A 12,550-nucleotide genomic window follows, 5' to 3' on the forward strand; every position below is an offset into this window, starting at 1 on the left:
AAGTTATATGGCCCCACGGTGATGTATTTATCATATCTACACCGTTCATATATTTTTAGAGATTATAATAGAGCATTATCTAAAAAATGAACCATATCCAAAGATCATCTGTACCACACCGCAAATAACAGCTGAGAATGATTTTCACCGTTAAACAATTCGTAGGGCCCACCATAATGTTTATTTTCCATCCAATCTATTCATAAGGTAACAGAGGCTTGTATTAAGAGGAAAAACAAATTTCAAATTAATCCAAAAAAGGGTTTCAATGGTAGACGTTCAATCACCGCAGCTTTTTTTAAGTGTGGTCCATTCGATAGTTAGAGCTGTCTTATTTTTCATCTCAAGCCTTAGAATGAGCTCGTCAAATGGATGGACGGTTTGGATATAACAAATACCCAATGATGAGACCCACAGAACTTGCTAACGTTACACCATGCATGGCACTTTCGTGCACAGCAAGTAACAACTGCTAGCGTGCTATGCACGTCAACACAAGTATACTCCTCGAGCTCCAAGTTGTACGAACGGCTCAAATGAAATCCACATTACGTGGGCCCCACAATGATGTATTTTTTATATCCATACCGTTTATCAATTTTTCCTGATCATTTTAAAGCATTTGGAAAAAAATGAATCATATCTAAAGCTCAAATGGACCACCCCGAAAAGAGTAGCGAGGATAATGATTTTCACCGTTAAAAAAATCAATTCGTACCCAATCCAATCCGACTCGGTTTCCCTGACCGAGTCAAACTCGGTGTGGGTCAGGCCAAGCATGCAACAGATCAGTTTGGGTCAGATGTCCCAAACTCGGTGCCGGATCAGATCGGGTTCAGATCCAGCCACATAGATTTCGGACCGAATCGGGTTGGATCGAATCCGGTCCGACTCGGTCCGATGCCCAGCTCTAAGGATAAGTATGTGCAGCAATTGTTAAATTCTGTAGGGATCTGTTGAAGAAGACATATTGGGATAGACCAAGGCTTGACAATATTTCTTTTGCATCCTTATCTATTGAGGCATCTTTGGAGGAAGATTATAGGCAGCAAGTATGGCACCCAGGAAAGAGGCTGGTATGTCAAAAGATCATCCCTGTATTGTGCATCTAGCATATGGAAAGTTATAGCATTGGTAGAGCACTGGTTCGTAGAAACATTGCCTTCAACCTTGGAAATGGAATCGAATCTGTTTCTAGGTAGATATTTGGTGCGGGGATAGACTATTGCAAGAAGTGTTCCCTAGAATTGCCTCTCGCCCACAACGAGGACATTGTTGCATCTCGATGCTTCTCCATTTCTGGAGGATCAGTTGTGTGGTCTCCCCCTTGTCATTGAAACCTCTTCAACATAGAGATGTCTAAGTACATTGATCTTCTTGACTACCTCAAGACTATCACTCCCGCTCTTCATCAGGATGCATGGTTATGGAAAGCGCATAGGTCCGGGAAATTTTCTATTCACTCCTTCATAACTTTGGCAGAGCCTACCAAAGTGAATGAGCCACTTCATCCTTTTCACCATTAGTTCTTGACAATCTTCAGCGAAGGCACTTAGTCCTCCCAAACATTTGCTTGCTTTGTACGGAAGATGCAGAGTCTATCGATCACCTTTTTATCCATTGCTCCTCTACTCACATGGTGTGGGACGCATTTCTGGCAGAAATTCAGGTCTCTTGGGTTATGCCAAAATCTATGGATACATTTTTATGGGCTTGGCATGGTGGAAGCATAGGCAAGAACGGTAAAGTTGCTGGTGGGATTCTCATTATGGCTATTTTTTGGCTATTTTTTGGGCGACCTGAAGGAAAGAAATGAACGATGATTTAGGAATGGTGGGACTTCGGTGGAAAGAGTTATAGGAATAGTTAGAGCCTTAGTGTCTAGTTGGGTTCCTTACGCCAAGGGAGCAGTTATTGCTCCTATTTTTGTTTCTTTGGGTATGTAGTTTTGCGTTGCATTCTTTTCCTGCACTTTGGCAGGTCTATCAATAAAATTTGTTGCCTTTCAAAAAAAAAAAAAAATCTATTGAGGCGGCAGATTGCTAGAAAAGCATACTCAAGATTACCTTATAGCCTTCTTCCAAATTTTTTGGGAGTTGGTTAAGAAAGATTTGTGTATAGTTATAAATGAATTTTTATTATTAGGGTTGTTTGGCATCATAATTAGAAGCGACTTTTATTGCTCCAATCCCTAAAAGAGAAGAGGCAAGGGATGTTAGACTAATTAACCTATTGGGGGGGGGGGGGGGGGGAGGGGGGGGCGGTGATGAGATAAGATTTTGGCAAAAATATTAGCGTGTAGATTTTTGTGCTTCTTAATGATGCAATTTCAAATCTCGATGAGCATTTATGAAAGGAAGGCTAATTGTCGATAGTGCGTTAATAGCTCATGAAAGTATTGATTCTCGTCATAGGAAAGGATATAAGGGTATTATTTGTAAGCTTGATATAAAAAAGGTATATGATCATGTGGATTGGGATTTTTTTTTACTGCGTGTTGGGGTTGGTTGGGATGCGGGGAGAAATAGAGAGCATGGGTTCAAGTTTGTGTTCTATCGGTGAAATATTCGGTGTTGGTAAAGGGTGCACCAAAAGGGAATTTCTCATCTTCTAGAGGTTTGAGTAAAGGAGATTCATTATCTCCTTGTCTGTTTGTAGAGGTTACAGAGGCATGCAGGAGGAAGTTGGAAAAAGAGATCACGGTAGGATTGTTGGAAGGTTTTCACACTAATAATTCCAAATTTTAGATCTCCCAATCTTTAACATGTAGATGTCACTTTGCTTTTATGTGAGTCGAATGTATCAAAAAAGGAAAACATGTGGTTGATTATAACATGTTTCAAGGCGGCGTCAGGATTAAAGATCAACATCGAAAAAAGCAAATTATTAGAGGTCAGTCTTTCTAAGGCGGAGGTCGAGGGTTTTGCGGCTTGTTTTGGATGCATGGCGGATACTTTTCCATCTTAATATCTTGCTCTTCCCCTATGTATAGGTAAACCAGCCATGCATCTATGGGATGTAAAGGTTCGAAAGAAAATTGTCTTCTTGGAAGGGTAGGCATCTTCCGTTGGGAAGTAAGTTAAAATGAATTAAATTGATTATGTCAAATTTGCCTATTTATTTTGTATATATTCAAGTCTCCTAAATCAGTTGTGGCAAAACTAGAAAAGATTAGGCGAGAATTTGTGGCAGGTGTCAGAAAAGAATCACAAATTCCATCCTATTGAGGTGGGAAGAATTGTGTAAATCGATGGCTCAAGGTGGTGCAGGTTTGAGTTTGGAGGTAATAAATTTGGCTTTGTTGGGAAAGTGGGTTTGGAGGTTTGGGGTTGAGGGTAGTTATTAGAGAGAGTGTTGGGTAAAAATATGGGATTGAGGAATGAGGTGGATGGACAAAATCTTCTTCTTTGTATAGGACTTCTTCAATGTGGAACTCAATTAATTTGTTAAAAGCCAAGGTTTGAGAGGGGGTGGGATTCTCAGTCGGGGATGGTGGGAAGTTCCATTTTTGGGAGGATTTGTGGGTTGCGGATCAAAAGTTGAAGGTTGTGTTTCCTCAGTTAACAAGAATTCCTCTAGAGCCTAGTCTTTCGATTGACCGGTGCTTCTCTATGCATGGAGAGAGATATTTGGGTGCCTCTTTGTAGAAAGCACTTCAAAGATGAAGAGGTGGAACATCTGGTTAGGTTGCTTGATATGGTGTCAAATGGCCATCTATCAATTTCCTAGTCAAATTCGATGGTGTGGCTAAAATAAAAATCTGGAAATTTTTCAATAAAATCCTTTTATTTTATGATTTTTGGGGAGCCTAGTGAGAAAGTCTAGTGTCATACAGCCCATGTTTGGCATTATGGTGCTCCCTCAAATGTGTCAGCTTTTGCATGGTTAGTTGGGAGGAATAAGGTCCTCACGATTGACAACCTGCGTAAGCGGCATGTGATTATTCCAAATGTGTGTGTATTATGCTTTCAAGATGAGGAATCGGTCGACCATCTCTTTATCCGTTGCTCTTGTGCTTCAGAGTTGTATCGGTTTCTTTAGCCTGTTTGGAATTGCATGGGTTAATCAAAGTTCGATTGCCTAGTTTTTCTTAGCTTGGCATGGAGGGGGTAAGGGTAAAGTTGGGAAGCGGATTTGGCACGTATGTTTACTAGCAGAGTTATGGAATATTTAGTTGCAAAGAAACAATCGCGCATTCAGATATCAAAAGGGTCACATCTTGGAAGTTTTTAATAGGGCAAAATTGAATGTAATGGAATGGGCGCAAGCAGCTAATGTTTTAGTTTCCAATCATTTTCCTACTAGTTGGTCAGAGTTGTAATGGGCTTTTGATTGTATTTTCTGTTTTATTCTTTTTGTATTCTTTGGCTTCGGCCCTTTTATAAACAAAGTGATTATCGCTTCAAAAAAAAATTACATAGACAAATAAAAACGGATTGGCTATGATTCCAAAGAAGCACTTCGGTCGATAATGCTAATCATCCAATACACAGCTCTCCAAAGAAGCATTTTCATCAATAATGCTAATCATCCAATACACAGTTCATAAGAAACAGACGGTTATAACAAAGTTACCAACATTCAAATGGTTAGGATCATCCATATCAGGGTATTTTTACATCATTAATTTCCCATATTGATATGGAAAGAATGGACAATCTGGATCATTTGACATCTCATGTGTCTTTTAAAAGCTTGGGGAAATTGTTGACATCACCAAGGAGAAGTTAGCATTTCCCAACCCCATGGTCCCCACCCCACCGCAGGCGCACATGGGAATGCCAACACCTTTATGGAGACCTTAGCAACATTCACAAGCCTTTTAAATCCATCAGTCTGAACCAAGTGTTAAAGTTCGTCCAAAATCCTTACATATCGCCCTATGTGTATTGGTTTTCTCTATGAATGACGTGGGATAATATGACCCAATACCAACGGTGAACGATATTGTACACTAAAAGAAATATATAATCCTTGATGTGACAGACCATTCAATTGTACCACTAGGAGCAAGCCACAATGCAAAAATAACACCGATGAAATGATCCTAACCATTTGAGCAATAGAATTAAAAATGGATTGTAAGATAAGAATGAAGAAACAAAATAAGCCAATTCATGATCTAGAAACATCTAGTCAATAGGTACAACCATGGATGGCTTGATTCAAAATAAGCACTTCGGTTTAAAGTTGCTAACCATCTGAACAGACAGTTGTAACAAAACTAACCACATTCAACTCATTTGCAACATCTGATTGGCATGATTTTTGGACCATGGCATGCTCCCAATTGTATGATTGGACATTTGGATCAATCATACGGCTGTGCCATGTGTGGCTTAAAAGCTTTGGGGATGTTGCTAACGCCCTATCAATATTTCCCACACATGTATGAAATTTTAAAATTAACAGATGTCCAAATTTCTACATCGAAGACAAGGAATCATATCTCATCAACAACCACGAGAATAGCACAAACCTTAGCTGATGTCCTTGCCATTCTAGGCTCAACAACATAGTCCGCATAATTGGAATACCCGAGTAATCGAGCGAGTTTATGGCGTAATTGGACCTGCCAATAGAACAGGAAGGCTAGGGTTAATCTTGGCTTGCATGTTTATGCACTATACATTAGACAATGAAGATTTGTTTTGCATGTTTACTGTCTGTGCACTTTAAACTGGACAAACAAGGCATGGGATCCATGTAACCAACACTACATTCATTGAGGCATGGAAGAGTTGTTGTGCTATCAGGCATATTTCAAAGTAACTAATTTGAATTTTTCATCAGTAAGAATTTATATGCACAAGAATCGTACATTCGTTTTGTAATTCTAAACATCAACATACATTCACTTCATCTTATAAACTTATAATAATATATCAAATATCAAAAATTCCCTGTGGGAAACTAAATCAAGTATCTAGTTGGACAGCATGCTATTGACATCTCAAAGCAGTGCCACAAGAGGTTGAAACTAAATCCAGAACAAGTTCTTAGTTCTAAAATCCCAACAACTTATGAAACGACAGAATTTGCCAGGAAATTTCTTCAGAAGTACCCATGCCTAAAAATTCATCTATTTAAGTGCCATACCATCTATGTATGTTGTGTACCAAAGCTCCTCTCACATGAAGGCCCAAAAGCTTGCACTAGATTCTATCATTTCTTTCAAAGAAGAAGAAAGAAAGAAAGAAAGAAGATGGCATAACATAAAACAAAATACATTAAAGAAACTACGAACAGAAGTACCAGGGAATTCGAGAAGAAGAAAGGAAGACAAACATTAACTAAACATCAAAAGAAAGGGAGGTAACAACTTAAAGGAGCTCACATTACCTAGAAAAGGAAAACAGAGCTCAAAATTTGGTCACAATGGAAACCTTCACTTTCTTATCCAAGGGAAACAAAAAAAAAAAAAAAAAAAAAAAGAAAAGAAAACTAAAATTGGTTATATCCTCAAACGTCTGATTCATTGAAGAGTTATTCATAGTAAAATGGGTGTTTTCCTCTCATGAACTTGAAAGCATGGTTGAAAAACTTGAGTCACTGTGACATTTGATCGTGTGCTCGACTCTCACATTCTACATTTTAATTCTAATTGTTCACCTATTGTGTGACTAGGATCAAGTTACTACAAGTTGCATTGAGTCAACTGAACCCACAAACCGACTCAATGAGTCTTACCGCATCGTGGCTGACTTAAGCTCAAGAGTGAGTTTCCTATTAACTCGGCTTGAAATTTCAAGTCGAGTTGATTGGGGTGAATATCGAGTCAAGGCACCAAGTTTTAATACAATGCTCCAAAGCAGTCACAAGTGAAAAGCATTCCTTTCAACCAAGTAGAGGCCACATTTGCTTTAGAGAAACATGATTTATAAGAAGTAGAGAGACATTGCTGAAATGAGGATGTTGAGATGGATAGATGGCATGACGATGAAGGATAGAATTAGAAATGAATGCATTTGAAGGAACTTAGGAATAGCCCCGATAGATAATAAGATAGGGAAAGTAGACTTAGATAGTTTGGACATGTGCAATGAAGACCACAAACCACGGCGGTTAGTAAGGAGTGAGTTGGTTCTGTAAGACCCGAGGCTCCGAAATCTGGTTTGTACACTGGATAGTCGTTGACTGTAGGTCCATTGGCCTCGAGAATGTTTTGACTTGATCATAATGTTGTTCTTTTATCGAGCTACAAGCTGTATTTCAACCCGATGTCCGAATTTTAAGATACGGACTTAAAATTAAACAATCTGAGAAATAACACTTATGTCCTTATTTTATCTGGCGGAGCCCCAACATCGAGTTTTCAAAATCCGTTAGGTCCGAGAGCCTAACCTTTGTGACCGTAGTCGAGTTACGGAGTTACTGGCGAAAACGGCATGTCAATAGGATACCCGGATTGTAAGTTATAAATAGATATGCACATGTATATTTTGATAAAATAACTCAAATGACCTCGATTTTTTTAAAATCCTTGGAATGCTTTCTTTTAAATCACTTAAATAACATTTTGTTTATTGCTACCATAAGCTTAAACTTCTCAAAATCATCACAAAACATCTCATAACCCTCCTTTTTAGACAAAAGCCAATTTAAAACCATTTTCAAGTCCATAAATATGAAAACCCTCTTGTAACATCCCATTTCCAACACTCTCTTTCTTGTTGAGTGTGAAGTCTCATAGTGGAATGAATTCCGAATTGAATTTAGATTGGCTAAGTCATGTGCATATCATATGCATGGTTCATAGTTGATGTATCATTGTATAATTGAAAGTGAATGATTCATATCATGGTATGGTGATCATAGTGGGTTGTGTTGCGACAGACGATGTGTCTATGACTAGTATTTGAACCGTCTAGATACAGGATGCATTACATGAGACCCCTATGAGAAACTTAAAATTCATGAGGAGACCACATGAGGAAGGTCATCCTTTGCTTGTCTTGAAAAACATGATCTATTGTGCTTGTGTGTGGACTCATGCATACATGCATACGATGATTGTAAATGCGATGAAACATATTTTGTTATGACGTGAGTTGGACACCACACCGAAAATGTGTAATTCAACAAGACATGATTAGAGGATCTGTGGGTGAAAGTCCTAAAACCCTGATTGGTACCATTGGGAGCAACCAATGCACAGACCGGGTGGAAGAACAGAGCGCTAGAATGCCGAAATACCAAAGAAGGCAGCAACTCCCACTGACGCATGTCGATTGGTTGAGAGGTTTGACCTAACCTGCTTATGGGCAAGCAAAGATAGGTTGTGTGTGACGAGCTCGTAAATTGTCCGCTATCGTTTTGTCAAGCGACTTATGACTTCTCGCTATTAGGCGGATAGTGAGGTTCAACACAAGTGGGTTAGACTAGTTCGGCCCGTGAACTATGTAGTCCCACCTCTGTAGTTGACCACGGTGGAAAAGTCTATACAAGTGGGTAGCGATCATATGTCAATCCCACCTCTGTTTCAGACTTTGGTGATCCAATTGGGAAATGTGAAAAGTTGTAGAAACGTTGAAAGAGTATGTACGTTACAAGTGGGTAGAAGTCCCACCTTTTTATATAAAAATGATTTGGAACATAAAAAGTGGCATAATACATTGTATCTTTATTTTATTGTTATCGATCCAGAAAGCCTGTGCATTATATGAGCATGACATGAAACATGCATCTTCACTGCACACACGCACTCACTGGGCTTAGTAGATCAAGCTTTCCTTTCTATTTTTTCAGGTGAGAGTGGGGAGCTGCAGGAGTAGAGGCTACAAACTCCAGTTGTCCTTTTTGTTTTGTACATATCAGTGTATATATATATATTTTGTAATACCCTAAATATGTATATCAATATAGTAAATATATGACATGGTTTATGTTTTGGTTTTGCCTTGATGTGCTCAGTTGTACACAGTAATATATGTTGAATATGATGAAATTTTGAGAAAGGATACGTGTTTGTCGTCTTTACTTTCAGAAATCCTCCTTGTGGAGCCCCGCTTATGGGACTTAGTATGTGATAGTTGGAAGTCCCAAAATTGGAGTTCTACGGAGGCTGTCAACCAAAATTTGGTGTATAGTAATCATAGAGTACCAACACTAGATTTAGGGTCGTGACAGGCTCGAAGGCTCTAAAAGGGCAAAGGGAAGGCCCAAAGGGGCGTGATGGAGGTCGTAAGAAAAGACTTGATGACCTATGGTCAAATTGAAGGTAGCCCTTGATAGAGTGGAATGGTAGAACAGGATTCACATAGTCAACCCAATTAATTGGGACAAGGCTTACATGATGATGATGATGAGACAATGTGGATGAAACTATTTAAAGGAGTATGGTGCCCTCAAGACCTTGGTTCTCCTCCTGTGGGTACCCATATGCGCCATCCACCAAGGGTTGCAAACTTAAAGATCCATTTCAATCACCTTGAGTAATACAACTTTATTAATAGGTAGGTGGCAATATGGAAGGGGTCTAGCATAATACTGACTTGATATGAAAAAAGAACATATGAAGGCATTATGGCAATCTAATTTTATTTTTTTTTTAAAAAAAAAAATATACATAATAAGTCATACTTCTGAGCCATTATCAATCATGGGCATGCATTTAGGGCAGTTCAAAAGCAAGTCGCCGTCGCCTAATCCAATGCAATGTTGAATTTCGAGTAATGGCGCACGGTGCTTTTGAACCATTCTGGTTAAAAGAAAAAAGTTGCTGACAAACTTGGGTTTGCAATCCATGAACCTATAAATAGGGGTGAGACTATCAAGTTGCTATTCATATATCTTCAAACCTTGTTTTCCATGAACAAACCAAACATATTGAAGTTGATTGCTACTTCATCCTAGAGGAGATTTCTACTAAGAAGATTGGCACTCCTGTTCGATAGAAAAAACAACTAGCGGATATGTTTGTTAAGCCTCTCTCTAAAGCTCGACCCATCACCACAAGCAAGCTGGGCAAGATTGATATATGTGCTCTAGCATGAAGGGGGAGTATTGGAGTACACCACGTTTCTAAACCCTCAGTACTATACATTTTAAAGGTCCCATTTAGATTTTCTCTGCACTCAAATGTATCGTAGTTGTAAAACATTTACACTTATCTTGTAATATTCTATAATATCTAAAAAAAGGATGTATGTTGTCTATTTAAGTGAGTACTCATATTAAGAGAAAATCAATCTAGGAAAAGCAATAACTTATATTAAAATCTTTTTCTATCTCCTCTTTCTTTCAGTATTAGTTAGATTTACATCTAACTACAATAGCAATAAAAAGGAAAGCTTGAGCCAAAACATAAGAAATACATATTTCCCAAATTTCTTCCATTTTTCACCATCAAAATGGAAATTCATTACTTTAAATTGATGCTAATGCATGAAACTCGTGCATGGATATGGATTTATACTTGTTTTCTTCCTAATCTATCAAAGAAAATATGAATTTAAACAACTACCATCATGTTTTTCTCACCTTTGCGGTTTCAACCTGAATCTGCTCTCGAATCGCAATTTCCCCACCAAAATTATGTTTTGATGAAAAACAACTCGAGTGGAGTTGTCATAACACAAGGAAAAACAATTCCCCCCCCCCCCAAAAAAAGGACTAAAAAAGCTATTTTTTACTGTTTCTCAAACACCAGTGATATACACTGCTATCGCTTGATACTTGTGAAATATTGTGAATATCAACCTATACAATGCAACTATATGAAGAGATCCCCACAAATATGATATCAATGATATTCCAATATATTGGCATGTATTGATGATAACATCGATACAAGGGAATATTTGTTATGCATCTGATATTTCATAGTTGTACATTGCAATATCAACTTATCAATAATATCAACCGATACTATCAAAACATTGAACACTATCCATACATTTGAATCCACAAGGACCAAACCCGTTCTAATTCATCATATTTCCTGTAAATAACATTCCACAACAAAGCTTCACATTCTTCTCCATGCCACCACTGAGGTCTTCTTTGGAAACTCGCATCCCATTTCTAGGGTTCTTGTTTGGAAAGCAAGTGAATATTTCATATTTGTGAGACAAAGTTCACCCAATTTCTTCTACCCAAGAATCCATACAATTGAAGAGTGTAGTGATTGCTTCGTAGGACCTTCCATTTTCTATGCTATCCAAATCTCAAACCATTACATCAATCAAAAACCTTTTCCATTTCTATTGATTTCCATGTATTGGAGGTAGAGATGAAGAACAGTCTTTGCATCTCGAAGACAGAGGGAGCAAACATTAGGAAGAGTGAAGTTGTGTTGCTGAAGAAGGGAATGAAGGCTCTTGATCTTCAATGGGGCTTCTGATGATATTCAAGAAGGTGTTGGTAGACAAGACTCCAGAGGCAGAATGAGGGTCTGGCTGGATGACTTGTAGGAGTCGAAGAAGGTTGAGAAGGTCTTCAATTTCAGATTCTGACAGCGCTCTTCGACAAGAACACCAGGCTCCTGCACCAGCAGAAGAGAAGCAGTCAAAGACTGACACTGAGGGATTAGAGGGAACTCTGGCTAGATCAGTAAATAGGAGGAGCACGGAATCTGGGTATGGCTGCTAATGGCGACTAGGCAGGATGTTCACGACGTCGAGTTTCAGGAAGCCAGCATACTTGGAGGTGGGGATGGATTTGGAGAGGGCCTTGGGCTTTTCATCGAGAGAGGAGGAGCTAGAACCAAATCCGGGTATGGCTGCTGATGGCGACTAGGCAGAATGTTCGCGACGTAGAGGGCCTCCCTCCCTCCCTCAAAAATGATATATCAATAGAGAATTTTATTTAATGAACTGAAAACTAAGACAGCATGTGACAAAGTGCCTCAGAAAAGAGCCATGCGTCGAGCTTTGGCTGAAATGACAATCTTGCAACAGAAATTCAACTTCGACTACTTCTGTCACTACCTTTCCAGAAGCCATCCTTCCCCCCTGGTTATGTGCCCTTGACTAGTAGGCATGAAGACGACTTTAAGCCCCATGGGAAAGTTTTGAATAAAACACTGCCATTTCACTAAAATACCCAGTTCTTCAATAAAATCCCATTCCTTCATAATATATTTTGGACACTTCTTGAGATCATATCTAACTAGAAAAACTATATAATATAGAATTTTCTTTTCCTTTTTTTCTGAATGGCAATAAATGACTCAATATTTCATCACTCAGATTTGGTAAAGCTACACGTGTGAGCAACAGACAGAACACTAATTTGCCGCACCAGTGGATGATTTCCATCCTGCCATGCATGTGACATCCTACCGTTGCAAAAGGTTGCAGCTATGCATTTTCTCCCTCCCTCAGAGAGAGAGCGGCAAGTTACTGTACCAGTGAATAAGTTCCATCTGACCATGCATGTGTAACATTGTGCCCTTCAAAAAGGTTACAGTTATGCATTATTTTCTCCCTCCCTTCCCCTCTCTGTTCATACTAGCAGTTACTAGCAGTGAGAGGGAACATAAACTGCAAATCCATCAAACCATAACCAATTAAGTGATTCTTATTCAAAATATGCTTTTTTTGGTACA

The 12,550-nt window shown here is 38.8% G+C and overlaps 1 protein-coding gene and 1 long non-coding RNA gene across 5 annotated transcripts in view; one reads left to right on the plus strand and one right to left on the minus strand.

Annotated features, from left to right (window-relative positions):
* The window catches only part of LOC131246242 (probable thimet oligopeptidase), a 143,701-nt gene that overhangs the window by 101,734 nt on the left and 29,417 nt on the right, over positions 1 to 12,550 (minus strand). For 3 of the 4 annotated variants that reach the window (XM_058246169.1, XM_058246171.1, XM_058246168.1), the window contains exon 8: positions 5,480 to 5,572. The exons of the other annotated variant lie outside the window; for it this stretch is intronic. In XM_058246169.1, coding sequence (XP_058102152.1) covers positions 5,480 to 5,572 — 93 coding nt within the window. The remainder of the gene's footprint in view (positions 1 to 5,479; positions 5,573 to 12,550) is intronic. 4 annotated transcript variants of the gene reach the window in all.
* On the plus strand, positions 6,774 to 9,538 carry LOC131246243 (uncharacterized). The gene is made up of 2 exons (XR_009171258.1): positions 6,774 to 7,083; positions 9,130 to 9,538. It is a non-coding gene; the product is annotated as an uncharacterized LOC131246243 (long non-coding RNA).

This window comes from Magnolia sinica, chromosome 5 (assembly GCF_029962835.1).
Source record: "Magnolia sinica isolate HGM2019 chromosome 5, MsV1, whole genome shotgun sequence".
Classification (NCBI taxonomy): domain Eukaryota; kingdom Viridiplantae; phylum Streptophyta; class Magnoliopsida; order Magnoliales; family Magnoliaceae; genus Magnolia; species Magnolia sinica.